General features: G+C 43.8%; 1 protein-coding gene across 1 annotated transcript in view; it reads right to left on the reverse strand.

Annotated features, from left to right (window-relative positions):
- PTGFRN (prostaglandin F2 receptor inhibitor) overlaps positions 1-20225 on the reverse strand; it is a 37542-nt gene extending 17317 nt beyond the window's left edge. The window contains exons 1-6 of the mRNA XM_057389919.1: positions 20182-20225; positions 19328-19734; positions 18064-18483; positions 15085-15468; positions 11382-11807; positions 4273-4692 (exon numbers count right to left, since the gene is read on the reverse strand). Coding sequence (XP_057245902.1) covers positions 4273-4692; positions 11382-11807; positions 15085-15468; positions 18064-18483; positions 19328-19734; positions 20182-20225 — 2101 coding nt within the window. The remainder of the gene's footprint in view (positions 1-4272; positions 4693-11381; positions 11808-15084; positions 15469-18063; positions 18484-19327; positions 19735-20181) is intronic.
- Positions 20226-22374: the final 2149 nt, after the last annotated feature.

Consider the following 22374-nt stretch of genomic DNA (forward strand, 5'->3'; position numbering starts at 1 on the left):
TCATTCATTTCCGTGATTAAGCTTTCTTTCCTTTAAGAATCTTTCTATTCGCCTTCCTTGAAATTGAGTATCTCTCAGGGTCATTGCAGGGCGTCATTTCATTTTAATTGCAAGTTGAACATCAATACTCAGCTCATATTTCAGCAGCTCTTGGTTTATCTCAGCTTCTTCCAAAGTGAATGATTATACATTACTGTGCAATGAGCTCACATGCAGATGTAATCCAGAGTTGAAGATTTCATTGAGATGTTTTCCTTACAAGTTCTCTTTTATTTTTGCTTCTCCAGAACTTTCTGCTGAATGGCACAGAGGGAAGACAGGTCAGAGTGCAGCAAAGCTCCAAATGGTTCTCTCTCACAACAAAATTCTCAACATGAGACTAAAAGCTTCCTTCTCCCTGCTTCACTCAAGAGAAAGGAAAATAAGTCACTTCTGTGGAAATTCCTGTCAATGTGCAGCAGGCAAAGACATTCTAATCGCTAATCTGGGTTGCCCAGTTCATGGTAAAAGGACATGAATATTAAAGGACAAATGCCAAAGCAGAGTTTATGAAGACTGAGAAGAACAGCAAGGGACAGAAGACAGGTGTGTTCCAGGATGAAAGAAAGGCTGTGCATCAACCAGTAACTTGGGAGGAGAGAGGATGCACTGGAGTAGAAACAGTGCAATGAAATTAAGAGAAAATTTCACAACAGGCACTGGCAGCTGCTCTTGTTCCTCACATCACTGGGCAGCCTTTAAAAAAAAAGAGATGGCAGAACCTCTCTGTCCTACAACAGGAAAACAAAACAAAAAAGGCACTGAGGAATATTAAATTCTTCCTATGGTGACAGCCTCCCCTGCCCCCCAGATAGCTTATTTTGCTTACAGCAGCTGGACGTACAAAAGGCACTCGTTTTATGAAGCTGGTCTAGCGATCCATGTTATTCATGAGGTCATACCAGAGGATTCATAAGATCCTCTCTGGTCTTAAAATATATCCAGCAGAGAACAATCTGCCATTGACTGAATATTTGAAAACCAATGACCTAGTAGGCTTCTCCTCACCACACCCCCTCACACTCACTTCCAGTTCATACAGTCCAGTGGACAAAATCTACATTTCTTTTTTTTTTAGTTCAGGGTGTTTTAAACAAACACGTTCACATTAACATTTCAGATCATTAACCAAATGGAATAAATAYGTCCCTCTGCAACAGCAAGTGCAGAAAGAAGAGAGGAGGTCTCTGCTTGCAGCCASCAACTTCTGCCTAGAACGGAAAGAATCCGAGCAAGACATTTTCCACAGATGTTCACRGAAAAACATTTCAGAGCACTGCCACATTTCCAGCCTATTGTGGCAGGAAACACTGAAGTTTCACGTGTGCAGTCCCCAGCTCACATATGAAAAGCTCACAGGCCCCTGCCATTCAGAGAGATCACACTGCACAATGTGTATGCACGCTAAAAACCCCTCTTTGAAACATCACTCAGCTCAGAGAGATCTGGGAGAGAGTCAAACTGGAGAGAAGGATTTCCAGTCCCAGCAAGCCTCACCATCCCCCATCAAAGGGGAATCAATAAAAACTGAGAAAGAAATTTCTCCTAGGACTAAAAGCTTCATGTAAAACCCTTTAAGGGCTTCCTTTTGCTGAAAATGCTGCTTCCATATTGATCCCCTCCTCATTCCAACAGCCATGGTGCAAGCTGAAAAAGCTGTCCAAGCCTTAGACTTCAAAGTACGGAGGAGACTGGAATACATCCTATTTTTTAAAATTACACTGCCATATTATATTCCCTCCAGCAGTTATAGCTAAGTTGTCTTTCTGTTACACTTTGAGAAATCAGTGCAATTGACTTGTTAACAGTTTTCCTATCAGGGACAAACACCCCAAAAATACTCACCTCACCACACCCCACCCTCCCTTATAACTCAGGATTTAGCACACTGGTGTTCCCCACCCTTTTTTCCCCAGTTGCCTGGAAAGCTGCRTGCCCCTCTTTTTTTCTCTGCATCTTTCCTATTAGTAACTTCCCTCCAGTTTTTGGGAAATTCTCCCTAGAAACAACTAGCTCCCTCGGCAGTTCTGCTTTTCACCATGCCCATTAGGGAAATTCTGGCACCAACTTCTTTTTTCTGAAGAACAAGTTTGACAGCTGCTTGTGCCACAGGATGCAAGAGAAGGGTGTGATATCTGAGCTGTGCTTTGATAGCTGCTCCACAACTTGGCCATTTACCTCTGGCTCCCTGACTCAGTTCACATTAAAGACAGGTTTCAGCAAACAAAACCAAAATAACACGCCCATAAAACATCTTCTGTCTTGTATACTTAATTCCAGATGATTTCCCAAATAATAATTCCACCGTTAGTCCATTCTGAGTGTGCTCATCACATGTTCTCATCACGCCCAGAGGTGAATATCCAGCAGAGATATCTGAGTAACAACTGAAGGACATAAAGTTCATCCATCAATTAAAGAAAACAGCAGGTATTTCAACGCAGATTTTGCTACATGCCAAGATTATTTTGGGAAATAGAACCCCAGCAAATTGTGCCTGGGATCTCCTATCTTTCTTCATTCTTTTGTAAAGAACGAAAGGCTGACAGGGCTTCAGGACCATCCCTCCCCCTGTTCCAGCTCTGCTACTGGAATTCACACATTCCCAGGGCACTTGTACATGCTGCCTCCCTTTCTTCACTCCACGCTCCAGAAATCCTATCTGGGTGAAGGGGCTGCGAGGAGAGGCTGACAGCAAAAAGAAGTCAAGAGTACAACACGTACGCTTCCCTCCCTCGCATTGCTCGCAGGCTTCCCTCTGAGCCCTGGGTATCAATAGCATCCCACCACACTTTTTGGATGGCAGATCAAAGTGACACAAGACAAGCAATGCTGGGAGAGGCACCAACCACCATTTCTGTGCAGGAAAGCCTTCACACAAGAACTTGGAGGGGAAGGGTGGGTTTTGGAGGCAGATTTCATTCTTGCTGGTTTCTTTCATCACCCCTTTGCCAATGCTACTCTCCCACTGTGTCTGACCCAGATATGAAGAGTAATAAGGCTAAAACTATAGCCCACTAAACCTTCTTGAGAAATGACCTAAAACTGAAAGAAGCATTCAGCTGAGTCAATGTCCTCTGTCTGGCCAGCTTAGACCAAAGCTATATTATTAGGGTTTGTACCAGGATGCTGCATCTCAAAACTTCCTAAAAAGTGATGTCTTCATTACCAGGCTGCCCCSCTATGCTCAGCCCTTGCCCTTTTCCCAGTGTGCCTTGTACAAGAAAGTCCAATTTTTAGGAACCACATCATATAGAACAATTACCTTGCTTAAGGATGCAACCAGAAGTCAGGCTGCTCTTGCCTAGACACAGACACATCTTCTAAATTTGCTACAGCCCAAGTTTGCTACAAGTGGAAATACGAGCATGAAAAGACCTGCTCAAAACCATACCAGCTTGGTTTATCACATCATGAGATGAGCCCTTCACTCATATGTGCACCACTGTTACAAAAACAGCTCCCACTGCACTTCCCAACAATATAACATGACAGGAAGCCAGAGTTCACATGCATCTCTGATGATCCAAATCAATGCTGTCCGTCTCTCCCTCCCCCAAACATTATATCAGGATGGGCACGTTTCTACCGAAAAATCTCAACAGGCAGGCTTTGTTACAGCTGAAGGTAAGGGTTTCAGCAAGCACTTGAGGAACAGGATGTCCTTCTGGGTACTGAAACTCATCCCAGTTTGTGGAGCTTTGTAGTTCAGCCGCAAGGGACCTCTAAGTTCCTGCAGTGGCAAGATACGCTTACTGAGATGGCTGAAAYGTTACCCTGACCTGACCATTTTCTGCAATTACATCAACAGCGAGGTGTGCTCAGGGAATTTAATGCTATGCTAATAGAATCTGTTTTGGAACAGAAATCCAGTTTATATTAATGTTCTTCCAGAGCAGCCACTACTAACAATCTAGTGATACAGCTGGCAAATGCAGCAGCAGTTGTTCCATACTGAGAACCAGCTCTGAGCCTGCAGGACCATAAAAGCTGCATTAGCAGAGAAAAACCCAGGGGTTATGATTACAGCCAATTCATTAAACATCTTTCTGTAAACAATCAATAGCACAAAGGACACAAGTACCACCAAAGGAGACAAGCACAGCTCTCAGCCATCATACCATTTGTTCCAAAGAGTAGGTATTTCTGAGACACAGGGAAATCAATGGGAAAGCACCAGAGAATCCTCTCCCTTTCTGTCTTAGACGCACAGCTGCCAGGTTCTGTACCAACCTGATGTCTGGAAGTCTATCTGGATAGGGTTGGATAAGCCATTCACCGCTTCGCGCCACATGCCCCCGCCACCCGGAGACCAGGCGGTCACCACGCAGCGATAGAGCCCAGCATCAGAGATCTGGGTCTGGTACATCCTGTAGCGGAACTCATTCTCCTGGACCTTCTCCAGGACCACCCCATCCACGCGGGTCTGGTCTGTCCAGTCCTCCAGCCGCACCACCGAGTCCTGGTTCAGGGAGATAATGCGCGTGGTTCCGTTGGGRCTCGACTGATCAGTCAAGGGCTTCTCGGCCGTGATGAGCACGGAGTAGCGCGGTGTCTTGATGTTTTTGGAGGACACTTTGCATGTCATCTCGAAGGTGTGGCCTGCTACAAAGAATGGCTTCAGTTTCACTGCCTCCACTGTGAGCGTGTAATCTGAAGAGGGAAGGGAATAAGCAGCAAGAGAGGGTTAACAAACAGGTACGGGTATTTCTGCAGCACCTTTCAGCCTWAAAGATTACACACAGGCAAAGTTCTTTTTTTGGAGAAACAAATCCCAGCACATTTATGTAAACATATGGACAGCCTAGAATGTTACTCAAGAGGCACACACRTACAAGTACACAAGTTTGGGTCAAGATGCACAAACTCAAACACCAAATACTGAACAGACAAAGCAATACACAGGTTGCAACAAGACAGAATCCCTAGGACTGTTTTATTCAAGAACAAACGAATTAGACAAAAATCAGAATKCCAGTTTTGTACTGGATCTGGAAGCGCACCCTCCCTGACAGGGTGTAAGGATACTACTGAAATACTCATGACCAATGACAAAAGCTGCCCCTTGCTGAACTGACAGCACTTAATGTAGCATCTTGTATTTCCCTTGAAAATCCACCCAGCAGCAATCCAGACACATTCAGCTGCAAACACATGACAAAAGCTGGTGGTAACAGCAGTCTCCACTCCAGGCATCCCCCATAAACACACACCTGTGTTGAAAGAATTAGGCACATCTCTACCTCCGTATCAGTATTTTTTCCACCCTTGCTTGTCATACATTTACCTGCATACCAGCCTACCAGAAGCCTTGGCATTTCTCAACAGCCTGTTTGACATCAAGAATTCCAGCAACTCTTACTGCTCAGTTTCTTCCCATTTGTTCTCCATTGTCTGCTGGCTCCTCAATCCCAAGAATCCCTTAATTACAGGTTTGGGGAAATTATACATCTCGGAGCACAGCTCCAAGACACACAAAATACAAGCTCACAGTGAGAAACTGAGAAAATGAGGAGTGACTGAAATCAGAATCAGATAAAAGGAAAGGGAGTTGCTAGTTTCCTGGCATTGTGATGAAAAGACACCGTGTACATCAAGGTTCTTCCTAAGGAAGGGAAGGCTGGAGTGGAATACATAAAAGTAACAGTATTGCAAAAATACAGGCAATCCAACTCTCTGGACTTACTTTGCTGCACCATAGTCTCCCTTCCCGCCTTCATAAAAAACAAAAATTAGTATAGACCCATTTTTAAAAAACTGCACAGATCCCCTTTATGCAAAGTGAAACTTCTCAGGAAAAGGGAAATAAGCAATGGTGAGACTGAAACACATTTCCCAAAACTGAACTTAAATGCAGTAATATTTATGTCCTCCCCACAAGAGCAACAAGATACTTGTCAAGATTACATTTTGCAGTGTTTTGCCTTGAAGCAGCAGTTTTCACAATGAGTAAACACAGCCCACAAGATGAGAAACCCGGTATGACAACTTTAAATCAGTACTGTATAAAGCAGATCACAGTACAAAGCTATATAAAGAAACAGCAGGAGCAGTGAAGGCTGAGATGTTTCTAGTGGTCTAGCTGAGCACAGAATTATTTGATACTCCACACCAAACCCCCCTCACACTTCCACCCACTAAGCAAGTGACAATACAAGAGTTGCTCATTTAGGCACTCAGGGTACAATCACAATTGAAGTTGTATCAAGTCATTCTCCTCTCTCTCACAAGAAAACTCATCAGATATCAGATTCCAGACTTCAAATCCATTTTTTCCTCGTTCTTTGTCTATGAGACTCTGATATTTCCCTCTTCATAAGGCTGCAGTATTTAGGAGCTGAGCACAGATCAGCTCCTCACATATTTTAGGAATATAGTAGGCAATTATATTTTGTCCCAAAAGCAGAAGCACAAACAGCTAGTTATACTTCTCTGGCACACGTTGTTGCTTTCTAGGCCATACGAGGAGGCTCTGGGCAAAAATCCCTCCTCATTTAAATGTTCTTTACATCTCTGATGTTCACATCAGAGCACTGGGTCCTAAACACCAGAAAGGAAATATTGCATTTGGTCTCTGGTGCATGTGCTTGAGTCTAAATACCCTCACATGTTCAGGGCAGTACAGCCACTGCTGAGATAACTCTCCCAACTACCTGAACTTCAAACMTCTTAATTTCCACTGCTCCCTGAGCCACAAGTCAGGCAGCAGCACAAAGGGCAGTGTCTTGTCCCCTACAAGGACAGAGCAGATTTTGTTCCTAGACATCCTTTCTTGATTTTCCATTTGAAGGCAATAGCAAATGCTTTCACCAAGTATTTCTGCTGAAGAAAAAAGAGGAATGAGTGGTGGTGGAATGGGACAACAGCAGAAATGCTGTTGGTAGAGTSTGTGAAAAAGAACAACTGAGGCCCAGAGATTAAGCTGGAGACCAGAGGTAGAATTCAAAAGCATTAGAAATTAGATGCTGAACAGAGAACAAGGAAATGTATTCTTATGAAAGTCCTTTCAAAGGGTTTTTCTACCTTTAAAACCCCCTGAGATCCTCAGTTTGAATGAACACACAAGGAAGAGGCATCTCCCCTTACGTTAGACCATAAGAATCCAGAATAGATTAGAGAAGGGCACACAAAACTCAGCACATACAGGTACTCAGCGCTTCTTGTTTCAACAAAGTCAAAAAAAGATCAAAGGAATGTTTCTGTATCAGCAGTAATATTAGAAACCTGCATATGTAGTAAAGTAAAACAACAACAAAAGCCCCACATCCTATCAACTACAAAAGCCTGGATCACCATTCCTAACATTCTGGTTCTGTGCCAATATTRTTCTCCTTCAGCAGCAGCAGACAAAATGTAATTAGCACTCCTTCACCCCCACCTAGGAAAGCATGTAGCTGAGTGGAAGAGTGCACATTATGAGAAAGAGAGTAGCCCAAAGATTTGGCACTTAGCTTAGAAATAACAGCAATCTGTGTGGAAAATTAAGCGGGAAAAGAACATTTCTTCATGTTTCCTTTGCTAACAGAAATTACTCATCAGATCTTGCAGCATGAGTCAGAGAGGTCAAATGAACATTTTCTTCCAAGAACTACAGCCTAAGGTCTCATTTCTAATCTTCTGGGAATTGCCAAGGAAGCAACGTCTGTCTTGACCACTACTCTGCACACTTTCCTCTCTGCATACATGCCTGCAATCCCAATGGAGTCTCATCTTCTTGTAAAGCTCTATCAATGAAAAGCAGAATAAAACACATCCTGGCTGGTCATATACAGGAGGCTGCAATCTGAAGTCTATGCTCGAAAGTTGTAAGGGAAGAGTTCCCAAGTAAACCATACCCAAAGCTTGGGCACTACTCCAAGACAGAGGGCTAGCAACAGAAGAAATCCTAGCCAAATGATTCCAATAAAATTTGAGTAAACTGTACTTTGGAGCCTGGCAGTGCAAGCTTCTGCCTTCCATCACTGGCCAGTCCAAGTGGTTAAGCCACACTGTAATTCTCCTGTTGCTCTACCACAAAGTGTGTGCTCAGCTCCAAGAGCACTTCCTGATTAGTGACCAAAACCAGTTTTCACCTAATCTAAGCCAGTCAAATTTCTAGGGAAGCCTAAGAGCTACAAGAACAAGGAGACTTCAGGGAACTGCAAACACCTTCGCTGCACTGCACTGACTCCAGCTAGAAAAGCAGCACGATGGCCAGGGCTAACAGCAACCTCGGAGCCTCACGGTGCTGCTGGAGGCTGCTGACAAGAATCTCAGCGTTCAGAAAGGCTCCTTCCCCACCAGAGCACACAGGAGGCTGCAGGTGCAGGGAATGCAGCAGGCACCGAGGCAGGGACAGCCCTGCCGTGGCAGGAGGAGGTGGCTGTTCAACACCCCGAGGTACCAGMGCAGCCCCAGCAGCTCTGGAAGCACAGCAGGCACCCCAAAACCTGCTCAACAGCCTGACATCAGCTCTTGTCCCCACACCCAAACTGGCACATACACACACCAGCTCAGTGCCATGAAGATTTCTTTGCTCCAGGGGAACTGTGTGTCTGTACTACACTGTGTCCATGATACATCAGCAATGACAAAGAAAAGTAGGTGGCGGAAATATTATCTGTTCTCTGTTGGCAGGAGTGTCTGAAAGATTAAGACACCCTTGCTCCCAATTWAGTGTGATAGGAGGGCCTGGGCAAACATTTAGGACAAGTAACATTATGTTAAATATAATTATTTTGTAAATTAAAGACAGAAGTATTAACAAAACCCCAAATAATAGTACCTTTGGGATTTAAAATTTCAATTAAAAGATAATGTTCTCTTCTGSAAAGTACTCCATGCAGATCAAAACTTGACAACACTGGTTTAGGAAAAAWGCATCGATTTCACATTCCACTGCAAACAATATCTGTGTTCTAAATGTAGGCAGTACTCATACTCAAATTAATAAATAAAATTATCTTTTAGAGTATCAAACTTTTCTTCTGGCTTGGAAATCATTTACAGAGCCAGTCAAAAAAGGTTTCCTCCCTTCCTTTACCCCTTTTCACTGACTGGAATTTGTACTCTAAATAAGCAAAACATAATACAACTGTTGTTTTTAATTTCTGAGATGATACAGCGATGCCTTCACCTTGGCAGGGRAGAAAGAAGAAGAGGGGGAGAAACATATCAGGCAGACTATGTCAAAAACAACGGTGATCTATGATAGCAATTGGCTGCATTTGCAAAGCTGAGTAAGCAGAAAGATGTGAGTATTATTGGTCCCCACAGAATAAAACAGAAAACAGAGACAATAAAACCCCAAGTTAAAATGGGCAAACACACAACTTATTATACAACTCATAGAAAAGGGGTTTTGACATCTTCACATGATGTTTACATTTTGAGTAAAGGCTCTGAACACCCTCTTTGCTGAGGGACCCACAGCCACAATACAAACCCATTTCTCCTTCCTCAAGGACTCAGAACAATCATTTTCAAAGTGAGATTTCTCCAAAGTCCTCCCCCCAAACACTGCTCTAAAGTCAACAAAGAAGATACAAGCAATGAAAGTGGCAGAAAAGTCTCTATATAGGCATAAGCTATCCAAGGAAGAGGCAAATTTCTCTCCTCTCCTTAGGCAAACACGTGGGAGCCTGGCTGCTGGCTTTTATAAGCACTGGGAGCAGTTAGGGACTCAAATCACCAGAGATACTTGTCAAAACAACAGTCAGAGAGCACAGGCAGCAGCAGATTAACTCCTTCATGGTCGCTGGCTGCAGCACTGGGCTCACAGCCGAGTCTGGAGCTCACAGGAACAGGATATGGCAGCAGGGGACAGGGCACACAGAGAGAGGCATCTGGGGCTATGCTGCTGAAGGGAGAGTTGAGGGGTGGAAGAGAAAGGGAAATACAACCTACATTTTGCCCTCCCCACCTCATATATATATATAACATTCTTTTTCAGRAGGAGAAGGTTTTTGCAGGAGAGCTCACTTTCACGTAGTAAATCCCCCAACCCCAAGTTTTGCCAACAAAATGTACTTTTCAGCATGGGGACTATAACATTTACATTCGTGCTGCAAAATTAGCAGAGTTTCTGGAACAAAACCAGAAACAAGGGAATGTTCACACCTGTCACGGTTTGTTTTCCCTCCGAAATGTCAACACAGGCTGAGACTTTTCAACTCCAGCTGGTCCCTGTAGCTGCTCCGAAGGCGACGATCCATTACACTTGCATGCACATACACACACTCCGTGTTGTGGCATAACACTGAACTAATTGTGACCAACATTCAGCATTAATGAGAGTGCTCAGTCCTGCTGGAGAAGCCAGCTTCAGGGAGAAAAAAAAAATACCTTTCCCTGGACCACACGCTTGGTCTGGGGAGGCAGGGAGTACTGAGCAAGCTGCCCACCATTTCTCTTTCCACTGAAGCAGAATCACAGCAGATCATCTCCAATTTACTGTTTAGGGATTATCCCTAAACAACTTTAAAATTATTTCAAATGGCTTGTCTCTGAAATATAATTCTCTGCCTCTGGATGCCAAAGCTAGACTGTTAAACAAATCTATCAGGATAAATGCAGTTTAGCTAAGCACAGATTTTTGCCAAAGACATTACATCCTAGGTTATCCTAATCCTTCTGATGCTCTTCAACAGATCCTCCTGCATGATTTCACTCTGAGCCAAAACAGTATCACTCTACAGGACATGCAGGAAACACTTACCTCATTTTAAACTTGAGTTCAGCAATTCAAGTAATTATTAAGCTTCTTCAAAATGCTCCCTGAATCAGTTAAATACTGACTACAGCAAGTTCACTTCTGACCAAAAAAGGCCAAGATTCAAGCAAGCCACTGAATTACTTTGTTCTGCTATCCACTTTTTGATATTCTGGTAATACTATRCCAATGAACTTCCTCAGAACTGCCTTTTAAACATGGATTTGYAGAAGAGAAAAATAAAACCACAGCTCTCAAACTCTCAGACAAAGAAGAAGTGACATTCCTCTTTTCAGCTCAATACAACCCTGTTGTTAGCAGCAAGATGCATCCTAAAGAGACCAAAATACTCTGAGCCATGAAAGCAGCCAAGGACTACAACAACACTGCTGGATACCACCCCTGCCACTTCCAGCGCAGCTCCTGGAAGTCTCAGCAGCTTGATGGACTCTCCTTTTGTGGTATCTCTTCCACTCCAAACTGTTGCATGAAACTGGTGAGTACTGTTAAGCAGTTATTCCCCTTCACAGGTAAGAGGCCTTTACACAAGTTGACAGTGTGTTTAAACCTTCATAAACACAGAACCCCATTTCCAAAGSCCATGAGCAGACTGACAAGCCTACTGTCAGCCACCCAGGTGCAAAGTTCCTACCTTGTGTAGCCCAGAAAATGTTGACAGATGCAGAAGACACATCTCTGCTCTTTACCCAGCTATTGTTGCGGTGCCTACTCCACGCCGAGATGACACAGAAATAATCGCCCCTGTCACTTTCTGAAGTCCACTGGATTCTCAAACTGAAGGTGTCAGGAGACTTTTTAGAGAAAATTATTTCCCCATTCTGAATCCTCTCCCTGCCCCTGTCCCCAGGYAGCAGAGTCCAGTCTGCATCCATGGTGGCCAGGAGCTCTTCTGTCACCACGTCGTCACTGGGCAGGTGCTGCCTGTAGTACCAGGAGACGCTRAAGCGGATGTTTGCTTCGGTGTCCTGAACATTTGTGATCCTGCAGTTGAGCTCTGTGGGGTCATCTGAAAACTTGGGTGTTTTAGAGGCATTCAGGAAAACATCATAGTCTGGCTCTGCAGGAGAAAAAACCCAGAACAGGGTTTTTTTTTAGGTTAGAAGCTACAAGAAGGGAGAAAAGGCCACAACTTATTAGAATATAATAACTAACTTCTACCACCCAGTCTGTGAAAGCACCTGAGCTAGAAGCCAAGTGCCACAGCACACATTTTTCCTACAAGCCCTGGGAACTTGGACTCTGGTTCTCAGACTTGCACCAGTCTGACATAGGTATCTCCAGGTMTGTACTTCCAAACAAGACCTTGTGTTTCATAGGTCTAGTCAGACCTTGCAGAAATATCAGGACTAAGAGATTTCATTGAACAAAATAATTCCCTCTTTTAGGCCTACCCCTAAGCACCCACCTGTGTGTTCAGTTTCAACCCAGACAGACACTTTTTGAACCAATCAAATGCCTGAGGCAGCCTGCAGCAGGACACTGGTTATTCCCTGGCTTTGGACTAACCAGAGACATCCCATTTCCCCCMTATCTCTCCAGGATAAGAGGCCATCTCTCATTCTGAAAAGCTTTCTTTTCCATACTTAACAATCCTATTGTGTCTCTACAATAGGTCAAGAATGTTAAAAACAGCCCTTTTAAAATGCAAGTACTTCACCTACCCAGAGACCCAAACCAGGGAACACAAGACACCACTTGCACTGGCCAGAGGCAGTACCAAGAGCTGAGCACGGTGCATTCCAGTGGYCAGCAGTTTAAATACCACCTAGGTCAATAAATACTAAGCAGGATAAGAGTTGAAGATGWGTAGATCAGAAAAGCTGCACAGTCTGAGTAGAGGAGTATGTGCTGTACAGCTGTGAGGCTGGAATATCTCACGCTGGAAAATCGGTGCCTGGATTGCACGGGTTAAGAATGGGGCTGTTGTATTTAAATCTGAAATAGCTGGCTGCCCAAAGCCTAAAAGCGATAAGGGAGCCGCATGACTATTTTCTCTCAGACTACAGAGATAGTAAAGGAAAAAGATTACAGCAAGAACCTCACACCACAAAGGAAACACATATTTATTTACTAGTATTAGAACATTTTTGTCTTGCTGTCTGCTATAATTCAGAAAAATGACCAGCTTCCCAACTGTTCAGCCAATACTCATCACATGGCTTTTACAGTCTAACTGTATTCAGCGCTCTGTATTTATTTCCTGCTTTATGTTTTACTTGGCACTTTGCCTTCCTAGAAACAATTAACCCAAGCTATAATTGGGACAGAGAAGGCAATCCAAGGCTAAAACTTAGGCTTAGCTCACCAACGAGCCAAGATAATAAAGCATCTTAATAGAACTGCTGTGGAAACTGTGTGTGCATATGCACTTTTGGACTTCAGATGCAAAGGATAAAAACAATCGTGGTGAGCAAGCTGGGCTCCTGCTATGTGAGAAAGAAAAGATCTCTCACCAGTAAGTGTTAGGCATGCAGTGTCCTTGCATCTAGCAAAAACAAGGACGTAACACACACCAGACCCCAGAGAAGCTGCTAACACTGATGATGAGTTTCTGTGGCATTAGGGAACACAAGATCATAAAAGCACTGCTTGCAAAGTCTGTAGTACCTACTACCAGCGAGCACATGGGAGATTTCTGCACATTTTCAGGGTAAGGAAGGCAAAACAAAAAGAAAATGCACAGAATTCTGCTACAACCAAAGTACAGATTATAAATGAYTGTCAAAACCCACTTCTGGTGTTAGCCCCTATAGATCCCACAGYTAGACTGCTCTTCCTTTCTCATTCACAAAAGACTGGTTTACTCCAGGGCCTCATGATGTATTGCTTACACTCAGCAATTCTCTTATCATTCCCCCTTGCCTCCCCTTCCCCCCAAAAGCATTCAAGAACAACTAATATTTTCACAGCACAAAGGCTATGAAAGCAGGTACACTTCTCYAGACAGGGACACAAGAAGAAAAAAGCTGCAAGAATTCTGAGTTCTTAGAAAATCACTTCAGGTTTGTTTTATTTGTGGGCAGGGGAAGGACCCTAAAAAGAGAGTTTTCTCTTTGATAGCCCCACTCCAGATAGGCGCTTCACCCTGACAGACATTCAAACAGAGGATTTAGAAAGAATAAAAGGCTGGCTGGATAAACCTCATTCCTCCACTCTGTCAGCTGTCAAAGAACAGCCTCACTGACAATTCAACGACTTAATACTCCAGGAGCTCTTAACTTCCATTAAGAAGGTGGGGTTGGTGAATTCAGGAGGCAGTTGAAAACATCAAATGCCGAAAATTTATTCTGCTTTCCCTCTCCCTAGCAACCAAGCATCTGCATCTGCTGAAAAGCAGATTTTTTTTCTCTCCTGTTCCCAAATAATGCCAAATTGGAATGGAAAGAGTAAGGAGTAGCCCTACAGATACAGGCACTACAAGAGAGCACACGAGCGTGCAAGTGCATCTGTAYACGCATGAACACACGTGCACGACTGCACATGCACACGAGTGGGGGAAGGAGGGAACGCTCACAAGCTGAATGTGCAATTTGAATGGATGAATGAGGACAGGAAATGAAGACATTCATCACTAGTGCACTTCTAGTACACATTACAAGTGTACTTGGAGACGGCCACGGCTCAACTGCTCTGCACAATGCTAAAATGCAACATTTAAAGTCATTGTTAATGGGATTTAACCTTATGGCACAGCTATTTACTGCTGAAAAACAGGCTCTCTATATGCTGGCCTCATTCAGCACTTTTATGTTGGAGGAGCTCTGCCTTTGTAACTGGACAGTACCACCAGTTTCTCAWGACAAGGGGATCTGAAAGAGTACATTGAAAGGGTTTGGGCGTGGATGCTTGCATCCAGTCAGAGCTGGGAACAGCCACAAAGTGCTGCAGCTCTGCCAGTTCACCTAATGTCATTCATGCGTCCCACAACACCAATACCTTGTAAATTTTAGCAGGTGCAGATACCTTACCTACAGCATCCTGCAACATCATCCTGAGTTTCACTGCCTCTAAATAGAAGCTGTTATATCCTCAAGAATGAACTGGGGAACAGACTGGGTAAGCTGACATATCTAGATCTAAAACAATAGGCTTTTAAAGAAGTTTTACTACAATTTCGTTTTTAGAATTCCTCCCAGGTAACTTTACTTCTAAGGCTATTTCCATAAAGAGAAATATTAATTATTTATAAGAGAGAGACCTCCACATATAGATGATAGATGCAAACAAGAGAAACAATTATGCAGAAAACATTCTGCAAGGTCCTTCCCCTTTCCTGATGGGGCCAAGGATAGACTGATACATTACCCATGAAGCCTGATGGCAGAATCGCTCACCTAGTGCTGTCACCACCACGCTGACCGGGGCAGAGGTCCTCTCCACCACCTTATGCCAGCTCCTGTTGTGCAGTGGCACCCAGATAGCAGCTTCACAAAAGTAGTAGCCAGAGTCCTCCACATCCACATCCCGCACCAAGAGGCGATAGGAGTTCCTGTCCACGTGGCTGAGGCTGATGAGAGTTGAATCGCTGACAACGGAATCACGGTCCATGCTCAGCAAAAGCTGAGCATCTGACAAGGTGTCATCAGGTGATGCAGAAAAATACCACATCACCTCTGCTTGGAAAATACCACTTCTGTCTGTTGTGATGTTGCATGTAAGATCCAGGGAGTCTCTTTCAGTCACAGACACATTGCTGGTTGAGATGACCACATCTAGAGCTTGGAAAGAGAGACACAAAAATTCAAATAATTTTTTTTTATTTGTTACTTTTAATAAAAATAATTCACTCTAAGTTGTCCAGGACTTCATATTCTGCACAACAGCAGCTTCTGAAGAGGCTCAGTAGCCCTGCCTTCAAATGCCTACTGGGTATTGAGCCGAGTGATCTATTGCAAGGGCAATACGCATTATCAGTCAAGCAAGGGATGTGTGATGAGGGCAGAGGGGAGAAAGGGAGGGAGAGCAGCATTTTTATAACTCAACAGCAACTGCTCCATGAAGGTTTTGTCTCTACCACAGACTGCACATCACCTTTGCACAGCAGGAAAACCTGTACAGGATTTTTCAGTCTTGCAGGAGGGTCAAAGTGTTTTGGGACTATCCCTCAAAAGACAAAACATCTACAGAAATCACTAGGAACTACAGTGGAACTCAACATGGTATCTGCTGATATATTTTTGAGCTCCTTGAACAGAGCAGGTTTAGATGAGAAGCAGCCATGGCCACATGCTGGAGCCCTGACTGACCTCAGGTGTGCTGCAAAAACATGAAATGGAAGCAAACAGAAAGCAGCAGTTACTCCCTACACAGCAGATTTTTCCACTTACTGCTCAGAACAATGCACACTGGGGACTTTAAAGCAACACCAAGAGCCACCCAAAATACATTTAACAGCCACTAGCCAGTGAATATTTTTAATATACACAACACATATGGTCACAACCAGTATTCAAACAGGACCAGCTATGGCACATTAAGAGAAAACCATGGAATCAGAATGTCAGGACCAGGAGAAGAAAAGCCGGCTTTAGTTACTGGTGAGCAGTGAATAGTCAGAGCCATTGTCAAAAAAAATCAAACAATGCTCATCTTACCCCCTACCACCTGATAAACTGAACAGAAGGTAGCAGGTCCCACCTTAGTGCTGAAACCATGCCCAGACTAATCTCTCACTGGGACTTGCCTCAGTGTCTTACCATGGGATCGGAACCAGTAAGAAAGTCTAGCTGATTTAACAGACTAATACCAAAATGCAAAATAAGACTCATCTGCAAGGTTAAGAGCAGTATTTCTCCAAGGAGCATTTCTGTCTTCATGAAAATGACGGGCATTCAGAATCTGGCAGTATATGCACATAGAGGGACTTGGAGAGAGTTTACCCATAGGCATAGAACCATTTACATCTCAAGTTCATTTTAGCATGCGAGTGCACAGATTTCAGATGTCAGCACAAGATGTTCAAGTTCTACAGGATGTGCATACAGCATTTTGCTGGAGAATAACCTATCCCCTTTAGTATAACTTTGAAAAAGCCTTCATGCCCCTGACAAAGTGCCAGTGCTGCTAATGACTGAGGTTAAAATGAAGGCAAAAAAACCCTAAGAAAAACAAACCACAAAATAAACAAAAAACCCCACAACAAACAAACCACACACCTAAACCACATCAAAAAACTGTACTACTTCTGGCCCTGGCCACCCTCATGCTGTTTTCAGCCACTGATTAAACCTCACCTACTTAAACCAAACACTGCAAAAGTGTGACAAAATAGAGAATTACAGCTCTTAAATAGGCAAGTCCTGCATCAGCAGAGAGCACCTGCAAGCTTTGCTGTGCAACAGACATCCTGAAAAAGAAGGGGGTAGATTGATCCTGTCAAATTTCACAGGCTAAGTACCACCAAGACACTAAAACTACATCCAAATGAGCCAATCAAAAAAATCCGGACATTTGGGTACTCCCTATAGTGATTAAAGGATTACAGAAATGAAAAGATACCCTGCCTGTGTGAACAGTTCTGAAATACCATGATAATCTCATATTTCTGAGGGACCATCACTGCCTGTTTTTCCACCTATTGAGTGATAAGATGCATCACCCCCGCTCTCCCTCCTCYAACCAGCAGTGATAATGCTAATGCAATCAAGTGCTTAGTGCATCTAGTCCTGAAATCTGTATGGGCAGGGATATCTGGATATCCTGAGCACAGCACTGCATGTATTTTTGTCTCCTTAGCCAAGCATGCAATGATGTGTTTAACAGAACCATTACTGTCCTAGACCCCTGCCAAGAGGGCAGAGCAATCAGACCAGTGATAAAAATCATTGGCTATTTTGCCCTATTAATTTATCACTGCCTTCCTCCCYTCTCTTGATCTTTCCATGCTATTTTAATAAACAACATGCAAAAAAGCTTCATATCTATCACTGAATCACAAGTCACTTTCACAGGGTAAGTGCAGCTTTTTAGTGCTATGGAACCCTATGYTAATAAGAGAGCAGAGGAAAGGTTTTGGGTGAGCAGGTGTTAAATATAATGTTTATTTAAGAAATACAAAAACCACGACCAATCTGAAGTGAACAAAGGATGAGGTAAAATCTATGTCTAAGCATCTAAGAAGTTCCAGGCAATCCTTCCATGCCATCAACCCCTTTTCTCCAAAATAAAGCCAGGAAAATTATGTCAGGTCAGCTATCCAAACAGCACTCTGGGTTCTGCTGGAATTGCACCGTCTCTTTGTTCAGCTTACCCCAAAGTATCAGAGTCTGGACACAGCTCAGTGCTGGGACCCCCAGCCCACCAGGAACACTCACCGGTGCGCTGGATGGACACACTGGCGATCTCCACACTCTTCTCTTGGATCTTCTGCCACGAACCGTCCGCCCCTCTCACCCACTCGCTCACGAGGCACCTGTAGGCGCCGCCGTCGGCAGAGGAAGCCTGGGACACGGATAACCGGTACGTGTCGTTGGCTCCCGTGTCCAGCCGGATGTCCCCGCTACGGTAGCGCTCCTCGTAGCCRGGGCCCGGCTGGAATTTGCCCTCGTGAGTCAAAGATAGGATGTCCCGCCAAGAGGAGCCACTCTTGATCTGCCAGGTCACGTGCAGGTGAGTGTGCTCTGGAGAGGTGGTGGTCGCTGAGCAGCGCAGCTTGAAGGAGTCGCCCTCAGACAGCCGGAGAGACGTCGAGGAACGAGCTTTGGAACCGCTCACTGACAAGCCATCAGAAATCACTATTTGCGAAAAAAAAGACCAAAAGATACAAGCATCATAAAACAGAGTCAAGAAGAGAACACCCATGGTGACCTGTTCAGATATGATGCAATAAAAACACCACAGAGCAACACCTCGCCAATCATTCCTTCTTCCACACATAAATATATTCCGGGAAGMAGGAAATTCAGATGAAAAAGCACTAAAGGAAGTGCTCTGCTTTAAACAAGCCAAGACAAGAATTAATTTATCTTTCCACTCACTTTAGTTTCTCATTTAACGTCATCATTCTGACTATTCCTATACAGAACCATCTTGATTTTCATGGGAGTAAAAGATAGGACATGAGAAAAGAAATAATTCCAAATTTAATACTGAAAAACACAAAATGATAGAGCAAAGATAGGACAAGACTGCAGTATCAACGAGCTAAAGGAGAAAAGGAAGATTACCTCCTTTGTACAGAAAGATCCCTAAATGACACTAAAACTGAGAGAGAAGACAGTCTGTGGTTTTTACCTGAACTTAGCTTCTGTACCCGGAGGCTTAGGGACATGACATATTTGCAGACATCTTCAGAAAACCCACCGCTTAGTGTTTTATTTACATATTTACTAGACAGAAAAAGGAAAAGTGGTGTTTATAGTAAACAGCCTCTCTTCACTTCCTCACCTCACTTGCCTTTGCTATCATACTTCCCAATTTTCAACTCTGGCTTTAGGAGAATCAAAGAGGAAAGAGAAGAAGAAATTTTAAAAATATAAATCACAACRATCATGAACAACAGAAAGTAAACATTCTTAAAGTACATCTACAATCAGTGTCAAAAACAAATTTAAAGCACACCTCACTCTTCAGAAATACCTTTCACTTGGACCTCTGCATCATAATTTCCCTGAACGGTGGCATCAGTGCTGGGCGTGGAACATTTGTATCTCCCTTGGTCAGCTGGCTGGATGTTCCTAATCACAAGTTCCACAGCATCGTTGCTGCTCCGTCTCAATTTGATATCCCCACGGCCCACGCGTTTTTGGTACTCCTCAGAGGTGAAGGYAGAATCCCAGGTACTCACTATCCGCACGAAGTCAGTGTCCCGGGAGAACTCCCAGTCAAAGTTCTGTTCACTGGGTCCATCATAGTCACTAACACTGCAAGGGATTGCCACCTCCGTGCCCACCACTCGAATGAGGGGACCTTTGGGCACTCTCACAATTCGCCCTCTGCAGAAAGCTAGGCAGGACAAGAAAGAATAACACACAGTTAAGGACAGGCTTCAACCAGAAAAAAACCAAAACTTAAATATTCCAAGTTTGGGCATCCTGCTCTGCAGAAAGCTAGAACTAGTAAGAGCAATATTTCCTATTAATATCTAATCTCACTGAAGCAGGAGCCCTAAACACACCATTTTTAGTGTGGGCAGTCTTTGTTTCACTGCTTTCAGCGTACCACAAGGTAACAAAATGYTGATGGAGAGAAAATTGTAACGAGGAAAAAAAAAAAAGAGAACTAGCCATAGATCCAATGGATAACAGTTTCTCTTCTACAAGGCAAGTTCTACGTAAGATGTTTAAACAACATTAATAAGGGGTTTTCATTACTACAATGAGGGCATAATCTAATCAGGAATTTTTATAAGACTTCTCCTGATATCATTAGAGAGTCTGAWGTAGGAAATTAATTTTCCCCTAGACTGAGGGCCAGGAGAATTTTAAGCTGACGTTCTCTGAAAACGAGTATAGTCACTGCTGCCCTGAAGGTTCATGGCTTCTCTCACACAGGTGAGATTCCTGCCCTCCGAACTGATTTAAAAGGAAGAACTGATTATAACAGACAGACTTTGCTGGACTGGATTTCTGCAACCACAAGTTTCCTCTTTGGTGAAGGCCAGAACCTGGGAGCACGAGCAGAGCAGGCTCCCTCCAGAGCAGAGAAGCACAGAGTGCTCAGACCGTTTTTTCCAGGACCATCTCACCAGAAAAGTAGCAGGACAACAGCTTTTTCTGCAGAAGGCTGGCAAAGCAGCGTGTTATGCTCCAGGCAAAAAGTGTGAACCACTTAAACAAGCCAGAGGACCTGGCAAAGGCACAGCAAGAGACCTTTCTGGTTGATTTGGTTCTGTAGCCCAGAGAATAACCCCAGCAGCTGCACATGGATTCCAGCAGGTCCTTACTTCTCCAAAGAGCAAACTGCYTTGATATGTAATTCCAACCAGAGAAATTTCTTCAGAGATGAGTACTACCTAAACTCAGCCTCCAAACATGAACTGCTTACTGCATCCCACCACCTCCATAGCCACAGCAAAATATTTTAACAGCTAGGTACAACAGAAGCCAAAACACTGAAAGACAGGTCTTGATAAAACCAAGCAGATCTCTAACAACATCAAAAGAAGTTGGACCAAAAAGTTGATCTGAGATACCACAGAGGCAAAGCCAAATTCAAACRAACAACCTCCCAACACACAAAGTACAGCAACCCACAATTGCTACAATTCACCAGGTTCATTGGGAAAGCCACCAACTGATGACATGAACACCAATATATTTGCTAAGCCCCCCCCTCCCGTCACTCTTCACATCTTCTTGCTAGAGATTAAGACCCCACTTGCTGGTTTAGGACCATCATGCCAATAAGAATCCAAGTGTGGGCAAAAGAGTCTTGTGGACAGAAATCCCCCCACTGGGAACCTGCCATAAAGCACGGCTTGTCCCCTCCAGAGCAGTGTGGAGAAGGATGTTTTAAAGAATAAGATTTCCATGGGCACTTAAAAGCTACGCAAGCAGCTGTTCACACTGAGCATAACTGCAAGAGAAAAAGCGTATTTTTATTTGCAGTTATAGTTCAGCAAGCAGTTGAACCAAGGAGTGACACTGCCTTTACCTCCCCAATTCAGAACTCCTGCCATGCTCTTCACTTTGCAGGCTGTTCACGTGTACAGCTCAGTCATAACAGTCCAATTTCTTCATTGCCATGACCTTCAGTATTCAACATTAGTACTTCATTAAACTTATTTGTAATGCAGACTGARGTTAATCTCTTACCCCTTCTATCCCTCCCAGAAGACTGTTATTATATAGCTGATCAAGTGATTGACTCATCCTAATAAGGAAGCTGGACTTTTCTGCACCATTCACATGYGCGTTGGAGAGGAAAACCTCCACTGTCAATGTATTGTTCCATAGCCAGATGTCTTTAAGGACACGTCTCCTAACCTAAGCACCACACTGAAATATACAGAATATACAGAAGAACAATCAACAAAAAATAAAGCAGCTACAGGGCTCTGATATACTTCCTCACGAAGTCTTAAGTTGCATTCAATCCTTCAATTTATCCTCTTACAGAAAGCGGTAACAGCAGCAGGTAAGCCTTAAAGCCTGACAGTCAAACCAGCTTCCAGCAAACCACTGTGAGAAGTCAGCTCAGGATCCTGACTGAGGGCACTCTTCAAACACTGACATCTCTCTAGAAAATACTCTCTGGTAACACTAAAACAAGCAGACAACACTGTTCTGCGTGTGTCTTCAGCTGCAGACCCACATACCGTGCGCTGCTCTAATCCAATCTAGAGGTGACAAAGGCATGACTAATGTGGCAAGAGCTGCACATTTGTGTTTGAAATTAGCACCGACAGCTCTGTTTCTCTTCTTCCAAGGTCACTAAAGACCCTTTGACAGTAAATGAAGGTAGGGGGTGATTAGCACCTTCCWAAGGAAAGGCAAGCCAAAGGGAAAGATGAAGCACAGGGACTCCTCACCGGATCTGTTCCAAGTCTGTGCCCTATTGCTGGAGAGGAATGAATATCCCCCTCCCCACAGCACAGTCCCACAAGCAATTCCTGCCTAAGCCAGGGCTGGAAGGAGGGCAGTGGACCAGACTGCAGGAGAGAACAAGTTGTAACCGAACTTTAT

Source organism: Malurus melanocephalus, unplaced genomic scaffold (genome assembly GCF_030028575.1).
Source record: "Malurus melanocephalus ecotype Western Australia unplaced genomic scaffold, MMel_1.1 scaffold_21, whole genome shotgun sequence".
Taxonomy (NCBI): domain Eukaryota; kingdom Metazoa; phylum Chordata; class Aves; order Passeriformes; family Maluridae; genus Malurus; species Malurus melanocephalus.